The sequence below is a fragment of the Oncorhynchus mykiss genome, chromosome 25 (genome assembly GCF_057628025.1).
Source record: "Oncorhynchus mykiss isolate SJ-2025 chromosome 25, ASM5762802v1, whole genome shotgun sequence".
NCBI lineage: Eukaryota > Metazoa > Chordata > Actinopteri > Salmoniformes > Salmonidae > Oncorhynchus > Oncorhynchus mykiss.
In genome coordinates, this window is record NC_143046.1 from 75,159,563 (window position 1) to 75,178,252 (window position 18,690).

An 18,690-nucleotide genomic window follows, 5' to 3' on the forward strand; every position below is an offset into this window, starting at 1 on the left:
GCAGAGGAAAATTATAAAATAGTGCTATCCTAAATATCTGTAAAGCTAAGATTTTTAACTTGTCAGCCGAAAGTGTCACTTACCGTTGCCCTTCCAGACATCAGTCAGGTGACAGCCACCTTCTCCGGCCTCCTTACAGAACTCCACCACGTCTTTACAGGTGGTCTCTGGGGTGATGGGCACCTCTGTCAGCATCTGCTGGCTGTCGCTCAGGTACACTGTCAAGATCATCTACAGAAGGGAGACAGAGATATAGCTTGTCAAACATACTATACATCTCTGACAAGGTATCACCTAGGCACATACTTATTTGCCCTAGAAAACTCTTCTATTGTAGTAATACCAGACTACTGGTAATATCAGATTAGCAACTATACAACATACATATGGCAGAAATGTTCATGCATGTAACCCAGAGAGGAAAGCTCTTGTATTACAGGAAATGTCCCCTTAACTCTGGCTGTCCTCTAGCCTAAATACATTTCCATCAGATGCTTTGCCTCAAAGTCAGAGGCAGTCAAGAGGGAGAGAGACTATTGATGACATAGCTGAGCGATAGACATTAGAGGAGAGATATTACAAGCACAGACCGCCAAGACAACATGCTTAGAGTAAGACAGTGATTTTGTATGTCTATTGTTTAGCTGGATGTTTGTGTCCATGGTCAGTGAGTGTCCTGTTCCTCCTATTCATAGGTTACTTTGATGCATTTCTAATACCTTTCAAGACTTTTTCTGGTAATGTTTTGGAAGACTTCCTTTCCATCTGTAAGACAATAAATCAAAGCCTTTGTTTATTCAACATTTTTAGGATGGAAAATGGTTGAAAAATGTATATATGCCTTAATTTTAAAAAACATATAGCCTCCTGTCTTCCATTTGACACCACATTTGAAGTGCTCCTATGAACTTCAAATGTTGGTGCTCATGGGTCCTTGTACATGTTGGTGCTCATGGGTCCTTGTACATGTTGGTGCTCATGGGTCCTTGTACATGTTGGTGCTCATGGGTCCTTTTACCATGTTGGTGCTCATGGGTCCTTTTACCATGTTGGTGCTCATGGGTCCTTGTACATGTTGGTGCTCATGGGTCCTTGTACATGTTGGTGCTCATGGGTCCTTGTACATGTTGGTGCTCATGGGTCCTTGTACCATGTTGGTGCTCATGGGTCCTTGTACCATGTTGGTGCTCATGGGTCCTTGTACCATGTTGGTGCTCATGGGTCCTTTTACCATGTTGGTGCTCATGGGTCCTTTTACCATGTTGGTGCTCATGGGTCCTTTTACCATGTTGGTGCTCATGGGTCCTTTTACCATGTTGGTGCTCATGGGTCCTTTTACCATGTTGGTGCTCATGGGTCCTTTTACCATGTTGGTGCTCATGGGTCCTTTTACCATGTTGGTGCTCATGGGTCGTTTACCATGTTGGTGCTCATGGGTCCTTGTACATGTTGGTGCTCATGGGGCTTTTTACATGTTGGTGCTCATGGGGTTTTTTACATGTTGGTGCTCATGGGGTTTTTACAAAAACATTTATAAATATGACTTGCAGTTAAACTAAGCAGTGACATCATAATTTCCAGATTGACAATCTGTTGTAAACGGAAATGTGGGTTAATCTGCAAATTTGCCGAATTAAAAAATGTCTCTCTCTTAATGTCACCACCCCCTCCTCTCTGTCCAACAGAATCATCCACTAGGATAGACATAGACAGAGGTATTTATACCCAACAGCTGCCTGACATTGGTCCCTTGGTCTGTATAAACCACTGAGCCCTCTGCGGAAGGCTCAGCCCAGCCCCATAAGCATGTCTAAACCACAGACACACCAACCGAGACAAGCCCTGAAATGGAGCTGCACGTCCCGTCCACAATGTAAGGTAATCTCTCCCTGCCACACGCAAGGACGAGGATAGACAGATTGAGAGGAGGAATTCTGTAAGTCTCAGTTTACAACCCTGGGCAAGCTATAATAATCTGATTATGGCGGTTGTAAACGTGTGCGTGTGTCCACAGGGTGACAAGTGAAAACATACACCAGGAGAGAGAGCAAAAACAAATCCAGGAAGGTAAGGTTATTGTCCCCTCACTGTGAGGGAAAAGGATAGGTATTTTTTTTCTCCTTAGGGATTGGCCTGTAGCCTTGACTATATAGGGGCTGCTTAGAATCAAACAAAAACTAACCAAGGGTGATAAAACCCAAATCAGTCCTGAATTCATCATCACTGCTAAAGATTCTGTTTCCAAAAAGCAACAATTTGTGAGCATGCATCTCTGACCTCCTCTGTCCTGCGTCACTTAACCTGCTCAGAGCTGCTGTTGTCTCTCAATGAAAGGTCAGAAACCACACACAAAGAGCTAGAGTGGCTAAACTAGCCTCTGCCTAATAGTAAACACTCAGTCACACTGAACAGCCTACTCCATGTTAACATTCATAACAAAATCCCACACAGTCAGGTAACTTTTCAAATCTACAAAGACACCACACATGCCTACAGTACAACAAGATACAATACGCAATCATATACACCAGAAACATTGTCCTCAACCACATACATACTGTGCCTCTCCGGTGTCCTCACCCAAACTACACTCATTAACTAACAAAAAACATCAACAGCCCACCAAACTCTTAAACTTGTGCAAACACATAACACCTTAAAAACATATAATCACACTGTCCAGCTTCCCAAAATGACTCCTAGCCAGCTCTGGATGCCATTTGCTATTTTTAGCAACAGCATATTTATTTAAAAATAAATAAATCACCTTTATTTAACCAGGTAGGCCAGTTGAGAACAAGTTCTCATTTACAACTGCGACCTGGCCAAGATAAATCAAAGCAGTGCGACACAAACACAGAGTTACACATGGGATAAACAAACGTACAGTCAATAACACAAAAGAAAAATCTATATACAGTGTGTGCAAATTAGGTAAGATAATGGAGGTAAGGCAATAAATATGCCATAGTGGCAAAATTAAAATTTAGCAATTAAACACTGGAGTGATAGATGTGCAGAAGATGAAAGTGCAAGTAGATACTGGGGTGCAAAGGAGCAAAAAATAAATAACAGTAAAGGGATGAGGTAGTTGGGTGGGCTATTTACAGATGGGCTGTGTACAGGTGCAATAATCGGTAAGCTGCTCTGACAGCTGATGCTTAAAGTTAGTGAGGGAGATGTAAGTCTCCAACTTCAGTGATTTTTGCAATTTGTTCCAGTCATTGGTAGCAGAGAACTAGAAGGAAAGGCGGTCAAAGGAGGAGTTGGCTTTGGGGATGACCAGTGAAATATACCTGCTGGAGCATGTGCTGCTATGGTGACCAGTGAACTGAGATAAGGCGGGGCTTTACCTTGCAAAGACTTATAGATGACCTGGAGCCAGTGGGTTTGGCGACGAATATAAAGCGAGGGCCAGGCAACGAGGGCATACAGGTCACAGTGGTGGGTAGTACATAAGGGCAGTCACCTTAGCTGCCCTGCGTGGCACCTGTGCCTTCCTGTTCTCTTTCTCCTGTGGCTGTGGCCCGGGACATACCGTCTGGTGGAGCCAGGCCTTGTCCTTGGTCACACTGACCAGGCTGTGCTGCACCATGCTGAAGAACCTCTTCATAGAGCTGGAGGGAGAGGATTTTCACAGGCAAACAGACAGACAGGAGGGCAGGCATGGCTAAGAGACTCACTCACTGCTTGTGGGTGTGTGACACCAGGCAGTAGAAGGATATGGGTTGGGGTGTCAGTGAGTTAACGTACGGAGCGTAGCCAGGGTGAGGGTGTGTGTGCTGGTAAATTCAGCCAGAGCCAGGCCAGGTGTAACATCATGAAGAGATTTTCAGATAAAGTATCTCTTTTATCATTGGATGGATTTGCAACGTGTCTGTTGGGTGGAAGACATAATGTGCCACTTTTAACCAGAGCCCATACTTCCATGACAGACAACAGAGATAAGAAACCAGAATGCAGACAGTTTGATGTTTCAGAGTCCGACACACTCTGGACCACCTGATTTAGTGTCCTGGCTAGCTGGCTTCCCTGTGCAGCACAGAACAGTCAATAAATTGTCCATAGCAACCACTGTGTAGGGGAAAGGGCTTGCCTGGCACCACTAAAAGAGCTAAAATACTGTTCTTCCAGAGATTGTTGAAGTTAAACGCAGGACATAGCTGTAAACACTGCGGTTCATCTATAGTCTATTCAATGGAGCTGACAGCCTCCCATTCACACTGCTGACATACATGCCCAATGGGTTTGCACATAGACGGGGAACTGGGGGGAGTGTTTCCTATAAAGGCAATAGGTTGAATGGGAGGATCTGAACCCAGTATGTTCTGGATCAGATTTGTAGCTCTGAGATGTGACGGGACCCTGCCTTGGAGCAGCTCACAGAGACCAGCACTGTCTGATCCATGTTCAGCCACTAATTTTATCCTCTAGTCTAGAGAGATCATGGTTGGGTTGAATTCCATTTCGATTCAGTAAGTAAACTGAAATTCCAATTCAAAACAAATTTTTCCTCTGTTGTAATAATTGAAATGTAATTGACTAACACCGAAAGGCACATCAATACAAATGGCACATGGTATGGCTGGATTCATAACAACAACAGCAGCTCGACTACACAGTGATGCAAGGCTTCACTTCCACTAATGAGAGCTGAGGAGGAGGACTCTCACTATAACAACAACAGTAAGTCAGTCAATTAAACAGGCTAAGTCTTTGTAAGCCTACAACTGGCTACTGGTCAAGTCATGAGATGGGAGAGTACAAAATGGCTCAGAATCAATATCAGTCAGTTAACTCTTGGTCTGAGCCGAGTGAATAGAGGGCTCTGAACTTGATCTTTGGCTCGTAAACACCAGTGTTGTACTACAGTAGAGTATATGCTAATAACTGTGATGTTTAAAACACTCTCACTCCCAATGATAATGAATGTCCAACACAGTCCATTAGCAGTGCCTTTCCTGACTATTCCACCCAAATTCTAAACTCCGGTGTCTGTTAAATAGCTATGAAAGCGGTTGTATCAAATCTGGGTGGAAATAAAGGTAATGGGGGTGCTGTGAAGGATCGAAAAGAGGCTTCTGTAGTACAGGGACGACGAGGGGTTTGAGGGAGAAATAGGACTGCCCTGCTAGACATGATAAAGAACATACAAATGGAATATGTGCATGTGTGTGAATAAAGCAGTTGTGAAACTTTCAACCCACTACACTGCCTCGAAATTAGGATAATGAGCCAGTTAACAGGCATGAGGAGATCCATGTTGGAGCCGTGTGTGTGTACTTCCCTACACTGACAACAGTTACTGGTGGACTGACACTGACAGGGAGGTTACAGGTCTTGGTGAATGTGCGTCACTGCCGGTCACTGTTGTGTGGGGATTTTCCCTAGGCTACCCTAAAAGCCTGCCTTATTCCGCTTCCTATTCATCTCTCTCATTGATGGGAGTACTGTAGCTCAACCACAACTCAAAATCCATATGTAAATTATATTCAAATGAACGGGTTTTATTTTATACAAGAGCTTATTTGTTCGAAGCTATCCACAGGCATCTGTTCATTCGATTAACAATATATTTTTCCAAGACTTCTAAAACTATCCGATTTTTTAAAATGTACTTACCGGCGTCATGATTTTAGTCAGTCAATTAATGTTTATCCCAGCCAATCTCTTGGAGAAACTCTCTCTCTCTGGTCCGAATAACTGGTCGGTATGGTCGAGTGCGTCCCTCTCCAGAATCGGATGTAATGGTCCTAAAGTAACGACACTTGGTCCCACAGCGATGCAGGCATAACTAGACGCTGAGAGCGAAGTGGATCACGGCACGCAATAGTCACTGAACATCACTCAGCGTAGTTGGGAGGCATGTTGTTTCGGTGAGTTTGCTGCTGAGCGACTGAAAGTTCATGCCACAAATAATTCGCCGATTGCCTTTAGAGGGTTCGACCGCCCGCGCGCTGGAATAAATAGTACAATCAAAGGCCAGGACAAATCCCCTAAATGCTGTTGTAGCAAAGACGGCTGCTTTTATATGGCTATCCGTGAAATAATACTGCAAATGTTAACAAGAACGCTCTAAAGTAATTTATGCTTCATATCAAGAAAATATGACATCAAATCCATTCCAACCGCAACAATGTTACTTTGACTTTCATGCCTGGATAGCCACATTGAGGTTCGGTGAAAAATCTGTAGTTGTTATCAGCCCCTGGTCTCGCCCTCGTTTATTTGACAAGCTAAATCAAATTAGAACAGCGAACAGTTTTAAATTCACAAGATAATTACAACCCACTTTCCAACCGCAGCTACAAACGCCATGACAGGCAAAGGAAACTCTCCGACTGTAGTTCTGTTATATTTTGTGATAATTATATTCTTAACTAGGACTATAATTAAAATACTGATGAATGTAATAAAATAGGCTACCAGAGCATTCTTCCTTCAGTCCAGTTGTTTTAACACATCTAAGCCAACTTTGTTCACATGAGCTGTTTCAAAAGGATGATGCCGTTTTAAATGGGACGTCAGTGTCATCTTGTGTCCATACTGTGAAGTGAGTTGTTGGAGTTGCAATCATATCTCTGAACAGTTAGTTGCAGGGGACGGGAAACGATTCATTGGATCGTTCAGGTCTGACAAAAAAAAAACACGAATTCATCAAATTAATTGTATTAACTTAATTTATTTGAGGTTTTCTAATGTGTGTAGGCCTACATATTGTAGTGGTGGTGCTCATCATCCAAAACATTTTCACGTTACACTTATTTACAGCACAAAAACTGAAATAAAATTAAGGTATTTACTCTGAAATTACATGGTAAATGGTAATACCTATAGGCCTAAATTACATGTTGATTCATGAGTAATTCAAATACAGCAATCCCCATTTGGTACCAGGCAGTTACCCAAATATGTTAATTCATTTCTACCACAGAATTGTGTAGGAAATACCAGGTAAATACAGTATTTATGCAGATTTGTGCTCGTCCTTGATGATCTTATTTTTTTTTATATATGTAATACTATCAAAGGCTGTTAAACAAAAACAGATTTCAGCCTTTGCACAACTCATACATGATCACACCACCAACAACAAGGAACAATTTTAAACATCTTGCTTTAATGAATCACTACAGTAGTTGAGGAAAACAGCAGTGCTAACAACTCAGATTAATCTCTAACTGGTCTTTTCACAATGTTTACTTTGATCAAATGTTACTATTTAGACTGGTAATCAATAACTTTTTCTTTCAGTATATTTTTTTCTTATTTGAGTATAATCAATACATTTTCTTATAGTAGTCAGTTTCTTTGTTGAGTAAATCTTGACAATACCGCTTATCTTCTTACTGAATGCAGCAATTTTGTCCATTAGCATCTTTGAAGCGGAGACGCATCTTGGGCTTGTAGTTTTCGAGGTACATTAGTTGTTTTGAGTTGAAGGCTCCACGTCTCTTTCTGAGAGAAGAAACACAGACAAAATGATGGCATTTTGATGATTTCTGATGGTTTTGGCATTTTGATGGCATTTTAAATGTCACACTGGCATATTCAGGAATCACCTCACCATAACTTATGTCATCTTCATTTTTAATCACAGTAGCAAGAAGATGATAATTTGTGAAAATTATTATTCAGTTATTAGTATTCAGAAAAATGGTTGAAGTATCCAAATATTATCAATGTAGAGAACTTGTGGGCAGCAGGTAGTTTACCAGTTAAATGTGTTGGGCCAGTAAACAAAAGTTTGCTGGTTCGAATCCCAGAGCCAACTAGATAAAAAAAAACGACCAATGTGCCCTTGAGCCAGGCACTCAACCCTAATTGCTCCAGGGTCGCCGTCAATAACGGCTGATCCCTGGCCCCACTCTCCGAGGGTGTCTCAGGGGGAATGAACGTATTTTCAATTCACACATGCATAATACACACTTGAACATGTATGAAATATAACTAATTATAAGCACCCACCAAATTATTATATAACTTACTGTCTTATAAAGTGAACAGCATCTTCATACTCCATCCCACACTCAATCAACGCCAACGCTACCAGGACTGGGGCTCTGGGGAGAAATTATATCAAATCACATCAAGTGTACTGTAGAGATGGGAAAGTTGGTGTAATATAAAATACCCCTCCTTCACTAAATAACCACATTCACTAAACACTGCTTTGAGTTGGTGGCTAGCAGACATTCGAAGGAAGGAGAAGATACAATATGTAGACAACTCACCGACCCAACCCCGCCACACAATGCACTGCAATGCAACAACCAGGTTCCTCTTTGAATTTACACTTCAGGAGGTTGAGCCAGTCATCAACGACTTGTTCAGGGGGTGAAGAACCATCATCAAAGGGCCAATCCTGTTTGGAGAGAACATATGGTTGGAATTAGGCTCTGGTAAAGGATTCATTGTTTAGGTAGGGTAATTGATAGGCCTAATGCTTTCATGGTACCTCCATCATTAGGAAAAGGACAGGCCTAGATATCATGCAGATACAACAGAAATGCCTGAATCAACTCCAACCAAATTTTAAGGTCTAACAGGTCAAGATAGTGGCAGAACAGAGCGGTTGTCTCACCACAACAGTGATGCCTTCCTGCTCCACAGGGGTTTTGTCGTAAGTGGCATCACACACTCTGACCAGTGTCTGCACTCCAAAAGCCTTCAGATCCTATAATAGATAAGTGATTTTAGTTTAGTAAGTAATCATTCAACACACTTTGTTTTTCAGTTAATTCCAAATGTGGTTTAACATATAAAAACTCTATAAACCAAATAACACAATGCTTCATGTAAATGCAAAGCATAAGAGATATGTATTAGTAGGAGTCAATGATACCGTACCTCTATAAACTTCACCAACTGGGAGTTGGTGGGATTGTGGGTGATCAGAAACTTCATACAGTCATGGGAGATCTCAACAGGGGCGGGGCGATTCATCTTGACAGACAGAGAAGGCAGTCTTCCAGGAGAGGGTGTACAGTAGAGTAGTAGAGAAAAGTACTCCAAAATGGTAGCTAGATTGGGTATAAAGGTGGTTATTGAAAGATATAGGCTATGGAGAATGGGGCGAAAGTAAATAAAAAGTGGAATGTGAAAAGGAAACAAAAGAAAGAAAAGGGGTATCCCTTTAGATTTTAAATCCCAACTAGCCCATTCAGGAATTATTTAGTGGTTGTTTAGTGGCTGGATTAGCTCAATCCAAGCCATATACTTGGAGAAATATCAGCCTCTCTCTCTCCAGGAGTACTGGTTGACTTCTGGTGGGGTATTTCTTCATATGTTTGGCTGCAGGCTGCTCACAGGTGCTGGTGCTGTGCCTGGCAAAAGTCTCCAAAGTGCGGCACCCTCGCAAACGCCATAAATGTGCTGCCTGAAAACATAGAATTCACAGGAAGGTAACAAGTCACAGGGAGGAATGGTTTTATCAGCAACACAGCCCAATTACTAACAGGTAATAGACTAGCTGCAAAGTAGGATAGGGTACAGCACTGAACCAATTCAGGCTATATAAAAGAGTCCATACGATGTAATGTCTGTCACGTTGGAATGGTTTTATCAGCAACAACCCAATTACTATCAGGTAATAGACTAGCGGCAGAGTAGGATAGGGTACAGCACTGAACCAATTCGGCTATATAAAAGAGTCCACACGTCTCATGTAATTTTGATTTGCGATAATGAAAGTGTTATTCAACATGTTAGGCCTAAGAAAATCAATGAGTGAAACAAACCAACCGTTGTGTGCTGAGTAACGTTGCGTTCATCCAGCGTGCACAAGGCGGTGTGGCAACTCTGCACACCATTGATTCTTCTCTCTACAGTGGCACAGCCTAGGGCTCCTGCTGCTCACAAAGAGCTCTTGACCTGTAAAACAAAGCATTAGGCGAAATCATAGCGTATACATTAAAGCCACGTTGAGGAACAATGCTGTGAAGCCTAAACGTACTTTAGTAACAATAGAAAATACATTTTTTTACATTACATTAAAGTTTCATTCAGCTCATAGAAGAGGAACAATACCATGTATTTACAAACATTACAGCTCTCTCTCTTTGTCCCTATCACTGTCTGTCTCTCTGGCAAGAATAGTTCAATACAGTAAATGCAATGATTACATATTATACATGATGCAATAATAGCTATACACGTAGCTATTGCAGAAGCACTTGCATTTAGCCATCATAGCGAGCTAGTTATTTGCTTGCTAGAGGTTAATCTAATAAATTAGCCATTTGCCATAGATGGCGACAGTATTTGGGAGTCAAGCTAGGTTAGCTAGCACGTTGTCAACGCAGCAGATAAAACTAACGTTATCTAGCTAACAAAGACGTGCCGGATGTTTAGGCAACTGCCTAGTTACTTACAAAAAGCTGATGATTGACGTCTTCAATGAAAAATCGATGAAAAACTGGTTGAAAGAAGCAACATATCCGTTTGTTGACAGCAGTGCTAAAAAGCGTTAGCTTGCTAGCGGCTTGGTATTATACCACGTGACGTACGTGACGTCAACGTGTATGTTGGGAAAAAATACAGTGAGCCATTTTCATTAAGGTTCTCAACACTAGAGGGAGTCACAGTCATTTGGAGAAAGAATACAACATCGTTTTGGGGATTATTCCATGTTAATTCAATGACAGACCTTGATGGTGATAGAGGATATTGCATGTTTGACCAATTCTGACGGCAAAGACACTATACAAAGAAAGTCTGCCTTGACAAGAAATCTAGTAGATGCATTAATTGCCATAGCGATTTGCGATAATGAAATAGGCCTAAATAGGCCATCATTGTAAATAAGAATGTGTTCTTAACTGACTTGCCTAGTTGAATAAAGATTACATAAAAAAAAAAAATGTAAAAATGCCATAGAGGTCATCATTCTGTGTTACCCAATCTTAACAGTGGAGGCTGGTGGGAGGAGCGATAGGAGGACATGTTCATTGTAATGGCTGGAATGGAACAAATGTGGTTTCCATATGTTTGATGTGTTTGATACCGTTCCATTTAATTCCATTCCAGCCATTACAATGAGCTCATCCTCCTATAGCTTCTCCCATCAGCCTCCACTGAATCTTAGGATTCCACATGTGTGAAATGCCATATTAGTCTTACTGCTTACAGTAGGCCTATGACGCTCTCACAGTCCGCAGCCATCTCTCTCTCTCTCTCTCTCTCTCTCTCTCTCTCTCTCTCTCTCTCTCTCTCTCTCTCTCTCTCGCTCTCTCAGGTAGTGGGCTTGGATTCACATGTCTGTTCTTGTGTGGTTTCCTTGAGTCCTCATGAATAGATAAACACACACCCACACACCCTTTGTTTAGCAGGTAGAAAAACTACACCACTGCCAATAGTATACAGTCCTCACTCCTCACACACCTGGGGCTGGTAGTTTTCCATGTGACACAGGCAGGATTTCTGAGAAAGGAGAGAGAGATACCCGAGGATAGACTCCTGCTCTGTTTGTTCCGCTGGAATATTTACATTTTTCTGATCCCAGTTCATATCCCAAGTAAGGTCATTTTCAGCCAACTTTAATGAATGCATGTCTTAACTATGTTGTCTTAGGGAATTGAGGAGAAATTAACTTAAAATTCAGAGACCCAGGGTTACGAAAGGCCTGACACAGTAGGGCTCTGTACAAAAGAGACGTTCCTGTTTCCTACTGTATGTTTATTATCTCTACACATTAGGTGTTCTATACTCAAGGTGCTTAACATGTCTTTAATAATAATGATAATAATACATTTTATTTGACATACGCCTTTTAGGACGCTGAAAGACACCTTATATTATAAGTACATCAAATCAATCACCGTCTGTTTGTTCAGTGATGTGAATGTAGTGATGACGCACTTTTGCTTTCTACCAACATAGCAATACCTCTGTACACATTTAAATGACCATTTACTGGCAAGTACTGTTGTTGCACAGACTTTAGTAATAATGAATCAATAAATAAAATACAATCACAATCTGGAATACTGAATACTTGTCAAATACAGGCCTACGCTCTAATAGTAAATATATAATCAATAGTCTGAGTGGATGTGGGAGACATAAATACAAAGGTATCATTTTACATGATGGCGTTATTACTGACATTATGGAAAAGTACGTGTTCCATTTTTTTTATTTCCGTAAGGCCTACAGTTTCAAAATTGATTGCTGTGCTTTGAATCTCTAAAAGCATTTAGAGTGGATAAATCCTATCAGAAGGTAAATTAGTTTAATCTCCATGGACCAATTAAAGAGGACGTAACACAAAAACATATTCACATACTGTAGGCCATTTAGGTCTTGTTAGATTCATGAAATGATAAGTCAAGAATTTAATTATCTAACTTCCCTTCATTGAAAGTGTGCTGGTTTTACAATAAATGGACTTCCTCTATTGTAAATAAACTAGGTGTGGTTTCTTCATGGACATTTTAGTGTTGAATTTAGTAATGTCAATGCCTACACTGCTGTGTGAAGACTCACAGAGTAGCAAGCGAGAACTAATGCCATCACACAGAAAATAATGTGTTTAACTGCAGTGAAAAGGATTGAAGATTGGCCATGTCAGTGTCTTTGTGGTCAGGTTTAAGTCTATGTATTTATTTAATTTATGACTGATTTGTTTTAACCCTGTGTGAGACCATTTTGCCTTGTGACTGACTTCTATATTTTACAGGCCACAGGGATGAACTGGTCAGCACTAGAGAGCCTACTCAGCGGGGTCAACAAGTACTCCACTGTGTTTGGCCGTGTGTGGCTGTCCATGGTGTTTGTGTTCCGTGTCATGGTGTTCGTGGTTGCCGCCCAGCGTGTGTGGGGAGACGAGAGCAAGGACTTTGTGTGCAACACCAGGCAGCCCGGCTGCACCAACGTCTGTTATGACAGCATCTTCCCCATCTCACACATCCGCCTGTGGGCCCTCCAGCTCATCTTCGTCACCTGTCCATCTCTCATGGTCATGGCTCACGTCAAGTATCGTGAGGGGAAGGATTCAAAGTACGCTTCCCAGCACCAGGGCTCTCACCTGTACGCCAACCCAGGGAAGAAACGTGGAGGCCTGTGGTGGACCTACCTGGTCAGCCTGATCTTCAAGGCCGTGGTTGACGCAGCCTTCCTTTACATTCTCTACTACATCTACCATGGCTATGACATGCCACGTCTCTCCAAGTGTGCCCTGGAGCCTTGCCCAAACACAGTGGACTGCTACATATCCAGGCCCACGGAGAAGAAGATCTTCACCATCTTCATGGTGGTCTCCTCAGCCGTCTGCATCTTCATGTGCATCCTGGAGATGTTCTATCTGTTGGGAAAGCGGTTACACAAGGTGCTTAAAGTACGGCAGGCCAACAAGAGACTTCTCTTCGCTGAGTGCCATGAGGTGACCAACATCGCTCTGCCGAGGTCATCGTATATCAGGGTAGATCCAACTATTGGGAGCCAGCAGAACATCAGCAGACAGAAGAAGGCAGAGGAGTCTGCTGCCACAAGTCTGTAGTCCTGATCTGTTTGATTTTGGTGCATGTAGCACTGACTTTGCTGAGAGCTACTTTATTGAGGAAAAATTTACTTAGATATGTGGTTGTCCCACCTAGCTATCTAAAGATGAATGCACTAACTGTAAATTGCTCTGGATAAGAGCGTCTGCTAAATGACTAAAATGGAAATCCATATTGCACTGACTTTGGGGGTGGCTACTTTATGGAGGAAAAACATACTTACTATGACTGAGATATATGGTTGTCCCACCTAGATATATTAAGATGAATGCACTAACTGTACATTTTACTCTATACTGGAGCATTTTGGATTTGAGATCAAGTCTTTTATATGAAGCGACAGTACAGAATGTACCGCTTAGAAATTAAAGCTCTTTATATATCTAGTCCCTCCGTTTGAAGACGTCATAACTATTTGGACAAATTGACTTATAGTGTATTAAAGTAGTCAAAAGTTTAGCATTTGGTCCCATATTACCAGCAGGCAATGACTACATCAAGCTTGTTGGATGCATTTGCAGTTTGTTTTGGTTGTGTGTTATGTTTTTCCCAATAGAAACTTAATAATGAATGATAATTGTATTTCTAAGTGAGTAAATGAGATGTTTCTGAACACTTCTTAATGAATCCTGATAAGGCAATGATTAACAAAAATCATGAATGAATCATGAAAAATGACGGGTGATAAAGTTAGAGGCTATACAAAACATGCTAACAACTCACCATTCCCAAGATGAAATCAAATCAAATATTAATTGTCACATGCTTCATAAACAACAGGTGTAGACTAACAGTGAAATTCTTACTTTACAGGCCCTTCCCAGCAATGCAGAGGAAAAAATAATAACACAAGGAATAAATATACAATGAGTAATGATAACTATATACACGGGGTACCAGTACCAAGTCGATGTGCAGGGGTACAGGGTTATTGTTGGAGATATGTACATACTGTATAGGTAGGGGTAAAGTAACTAGGCAACAGGATAGATAATAAACAATAGCAGCAGCATACTGTGAGGGAAAAAAGTATTTGATCCCCTGCTGATTTTGTACGTTTGCCCACTGACAAAGAAATGATCCGTTTATAATTTTAATGGTAGGTTTATTTGAACAGTGAGAGACAGAATAACAACAACAAAAATCCAGAAAAACACATCAAAAATGTTATAAATTGATTTGCATTTTAATGAGGGAAATAAGTATTTGACCCCTCTGCAAAACATGACATAGTACTTGGTGGCAAAACCCTTGCTGGCAATCACAGAGGTCAGACGTTTCTTGTAGTTGGCCACCAGGTTTGCACACATCTCAGGAGGGATTTTGTCCCACTCCTCTCTGCAGATCTTCTCCAAGTCATTAAGGTTTCGAGGTTGACCTCCTTTGTTGCCTTGGCCGTGTGCTTTGGGTCATTGTCATGCTGGAATATCCATCCACGACCCATTTTCAATGCCCTGGCTGAGGGAAGGAGGTTCTCACCCAAGATTTGACAGTACATGGCCCCGTCCATTGTCCCTTTGATGCAGTAAAGTTGTCCTGTCCTCTTAGCAGAAAAACATCCCCTAAGCATAATGTTTCCACCTCCATGTTTGACGATGGGGATGGTGTTCTTGGGGTCATAGGCAGCATTCTTCCTCCTCCAAACACGGCGAGTTGAGTTGATGCCAAAGAGCTCCATTGTGGTCTCATCTGACCACAACACTTTCACCCAGTTGTCCTCTGAATCATTCAGATGTTCATTGGCAAACTTCAGACGGGCATGTATATGTGCTTTCTTGAGCAGGGGGACCTTGCGGGCGCTGCAGGATTTCAGTCCTTCACGGCGTAGTGTGTTACCAATTGTTTTCTTGGTGAAGCTGCCTTGAGATCATTGACAAGATCCTTCCGTGTAGTTCTGGGCTGATTCCTCACCGTCCTCACCGTTCTCATGATCATTGCAACTCCACGAGGTGAGATCTTGCATGGAGACCCAGGCTGAGGGAGATTTACTGTTCTTTTGTGTTTCTTCCATTTGCAAATAATCGCACCAACTGTTGTCACCTTCTCACCAAGCTGCTTGGCGATGGTCTTGTAGCCCATTCCAGCCTTGTATAGGTCTACAATCTTGTCCCTGACATCCTTGGAGAGCTCTTTGGTCTTGGCCATGGTGGAGAGTTTGGAATCAGACTGATTGATTGCTTCTGTGGAGAGGTGTCTTTTATACAGGTAACAAGCTGAGATTAGGAGCACTCCCTTTAAGAGCGTGCTCTGAATCTCAGCTCGTTACCTGTATAAAAGACACCTGGGAGCCAGAAATCTTTCTGATTGACAGGGGGTCAAATAATTATTTCCCTCATTAAAATGCTAATCAATTTATACTTTTTTTTACATGCATTTTTCTGGATTTTGTTGTTGTTATTCTGTCAACCTACCATTAATATTATAGACTGATCATTTCTTTGTCAGTGGGCAAACGTACAAAATCAACAGGGGATCAAATACTTTTTCCCCTCACTGTATGTGATGAGTCAAAAGAGTTAGTGCAAAGAGGGTCAATGCAGTCCGGGTAGCTATTTGGTTAACTATTTAGTAGTCTTATGGCTTAGGGGTAGAAGCTGTTCAGGGTCCTATTGGTTCCAGACTTGGTGCATCGGTACCGCTTGCCATGTGGTAGCAGAGAGAACAGTCAATGACTTGGGTGGCTGGAGTCTTTGACGATTTATAGGGCCTTCCTCTGACACCGTCCAGTATAGAGGTCCTGGATGGCAGAGAGCTTGGCTCCCAGTTTTGTACTGCGCCATCCACACTACCCTCTGTAACGACTTGAGATCAGATGACAAGCAGGATACTTCACAATTCGTTCATGATTATAGATAACCATGGTATCATCCATATTAATGTAAAAGTGACACCAAAATGGCACAAGACATTATACACCATTCTGTTCCTATTGGGCTAAACACAATCCAAAACAAACTGAAAATGCACAGGTCGGATTAATGCAGGGGCTTACTGGTGCTGTAGCCCCTTGGCCCAGGCACTAGGCAGCAAAAAAAAAAACACATCTATAAATATATATACTACCAGTCAAAAGTTTGGACACACCCACACCAGTCCAGGGTTTTTCTTTATTTGTTATATTTTATACATTGTAGAATAATAGTGAAGACATCAAAACTATGAAATAACACAAATGGAATCATGTAGTAACCAAAAAAGTGTTAAACAAATAAAAATCAATTTTATAGTTGAGATTCTTCAAAGTAGCCACCCTTTGCTTTGATGACAACATTGCACACCCTATTTGACCAAGAAGGAGAGTGATGAAGTGCTGCATCAGATGACCTGGCCTCTACAATCACCCGACCTCAACCCAATTGAAATGGTTTGGGATGAGTCGGACCGCAGAGTGAAGGAAAAGCAGCCAACAAGTGCTCAGAATATGTGGGAACTCCTTCAAGACTGTTGGAAAAGCATACAGGTGAAGCTGGTTGAGAGAATGCAAAGAGTGTGCAAAGCTGTCATCAAGGCAGAGGATGGCTATTTGAAGAATCTCAAATATATTTTGATTTGTTTAAGACTCTTTTGGTTACTACATGATTCTAAATGTGCTATTTCATAGTTTTGATGCCTTCACAATTATTCTACAATGTAGAAAATAGTAAAAATAAAGAAAAACCCTTGAATGAGTAGGTGTTTGAAAACTTTTGACCAGGAGGGTATATATATATATATAGTATTTATTGTTTCACTTCAACCGCTAACCACAGGAAGATTCAGGAGCCCGCTCTCAATGAGTGTAGACAGCCTGCTACTGCCTGCTGCCGCTTTGCTAATTGTCAGATGAGGAGAGGAGGTAGGGGGCCCACACGTGTCATTTGGGAGGCCTACCTTGATTGGGTAACTGATAAATAATTTGTTTTAAATAAACTGCATAATAAATAAAGGTGACTGGTCAATTGTGTGAGTCAGGGGCTGGGCCCAAACCTGTAGGGGGCTCCCTCCTGAATCTAGCTTGGAAAGACAGTATCGTGCAGTATCAAAGAGCCCTCACTGCTGCTTGATCATCCTATTTTTCCAGCTTAATTTAGGAAAATAAGAACAATCCAAAATATATATTTTTGATACTGTCGCAAAGCTAACTAAAAAGCAGGATTCCCCAAGAGAGGATGCCTTTCACTTCAGCAGTGATACATTAATGAACTTCTTTTACGAAAAGCAAATTACGGACTCCTCTTTAAATCTGCGTATTCCTCCAAAGCTCAGTTGTCCTGAGTCTGCACAACTCTGCCAGGACCTAGGATCAAGGGAGACACTCATGTTTTATAATCCTATATCTCTTGACACATTGATGAAAATAATCATGGCCTCTAAACCATCAAGCTGCATAATGGACCCTATTCCAACTAAACTACTGAAATAGCTGCTTCCTGTGCTTGGCCCTCCTATGTTGAACATAATGAACGTCTACCGGATGTGTACAAACTCACTAAAATTGGCAGTAATAAAGCCTCTCTTGAAAAAGCAAAACCTTGACCCAGAAAATATTTTAAAAACTATCGGGCTATATCAAATCTCCCATTCCTCTCAAAAATTTTTGAAAAAGCTGTTGTCCTCTGACAAATCAACTGTAAATTTCAGTGTTCCTCAAGGCTCCGTTTTAGGACCACTATTGTTTTCACTATATATTCTACCTCTTGGTGATGTCATTCGGAAGCATAATGTTAACTTTCACTGCTATGGGGACGATACACAGCTGTACATTTTGATGAAACATGGTGAAGCCCCAAAATTGCCCTCCCTGGAAGCCTGTGTTTCAGACAGAAGGAAGTGGATGGCGGCAAATGTTCTAGTTTTAAACTCAGACAAAACAGAGATGCTTGTTCTAGGTCCCAAGAAACAAAGAACTCTTCTGTTGAATCTGACAACTAATCTTGATGGTTGTACAGTCGTCTCGAATAAAATTATGAAGGACCTCGGCGTTACTCTGGACACTAATCTCTCTTTTGACGAACATATCAAGACTGTTTCAAGGACAGTTTTTTGCTTTTGTCACTTCTAGGTTAGACTACAGCAATGCTCTACTTTCCGGCTACCCGGATAAAGCACTAAATTAACTTCCGTTAGTGCTTAACACTGCTGCTAGAATCTTGACTAGAACCAAAAATGTGATCATATTACTCCAGTGCTAGCCTCTCTACACTGGCTTCCT

General features: G+C 41.5%; 3 protein-coding genes across 11 annotated transcripts in view; 1 reads left to right on the top strand and 2 right to left on the bottom strand.

The window, feature by feature from the left end:
• Positions 1 to 6,474, bottom strand: part of ppp1r13ba (protein phosphatase 1, regulatory subunit 13Ba) — a 45,480-nt gene extending 39,006 nt beyond the window's left edge. For 6 of the 9 annotated variants that reach the window (XM_090221070.1, XM_036963065.2, XM_090221067.1 and 3 more), the window contains exons 1-2: positions 5,623 to 6,474; positions 84 to 231 (exon numbers count right to left, since the gene is read on the bottom strand). In XM_090221070.1, coding sequence (XP_090077196.1) covers positions 84 to 231; positions 5,623 to 5,631 — 157 coding nt within the window. In that variant the 5' untranslated portion in view covers positions 5,632 to 6,474. Of the gene's footprint in view, positions 1 to 83; positions 232 to 719; positions 766 to 5,622 lie in introns of all 9 variants that reach the window. The other 3 variants (XM_090221072.1, XM_090221071.1, XM_036963063.2) reach the window with 1 other exon arrangement.
• Positions 6,475 to 6,662: 188 nt separating this feature from the next.
• Positions 6,663 to 10,551, bottom strand: ptp4a2a (protein tyrosine phosphatase 4A2a). The gene is made up of 7 exons (XM_021585170.3): positions 10,374 to 10,551; positions 9,745 to 9,873; positions 8,851 to 9,379; positions 8,585 to 8,677; positions 8,235 to 8,365; positions 7,989 to 8,063; positions 6,663 to 7,458 (listed from the first exon to the last, which is right to left on the bottom strand). The coding sequence occupies exons 3-7, from the start codon at positions 8,944 to 8,946 to the stop codon at positions 7,347 to 7,349; spliced, it is 507 nt and encodes a 168-aa protein (XP_021440845.1). The 5' UTR covers positions 8,947 to 9,379; positions 9,745 to 9,873; positions 10,374 to 10,551; the 3' UTR covers positions 6,663 to 7,346.
• Positions 10,552 to 11,321: 770 nt separating this feature from the next.
• On the top strand, positions 11,322 to 17,424 carry gjb9a (gap junction protein beta 9a). Its single transcript, XM_021585171.3, has 2 exons — positions 11,322 to 11,515; positions 12,680 to 17,424. The coding sequence occupies exon 2, from the start codon at positions 12,689 to 12,691 to the stop codon at positions 13,496 to 13,498; it is 810 nt and encodes a 269-aa protein (XP_021440846.2). The 5' UTR covers positions 11,322 to 11,515; positions 12,680 to 12,688; the 3' UTR covers positions 13,499 to 17,424.
• Positions 17,425 to 18,690: the final 1,266 nt, after the last annotated feature.

Excerpts from the sequence above, each read along its gene's own strand:
- ptp4a2a (XM_021585170.3), bottom strand. The coding sequence starts at position 8,946 with ATGAATCGCCCCGCCCCTGTTGAGATCTCCCATGACTGTATGAAGTTT. Across the intron at positions 8,064-8,234 it reads TGTGTGGCGGGGTTGGGTCG|AGCCCCAGTCCTGGTAGCGT; the intron begins GTGAGTTGTCTA and ends ATTTCTCCCCAG. Across the intron at positions 7,459-7,988 it reads GCTGTTCACTTTATAAGACA|AAAGAGACGTGGAGCCTTCA; the intron begins GTAAGTTATATA and ends TTCTTCTCTCAG.
- gjb9a (XM_021585171.3), top strand. The coding sequence starts at position 12,689 with ATGAACTGGTCAGCACTAGAGAGCCTACTCAGCGGGGTCAACAAGTAC.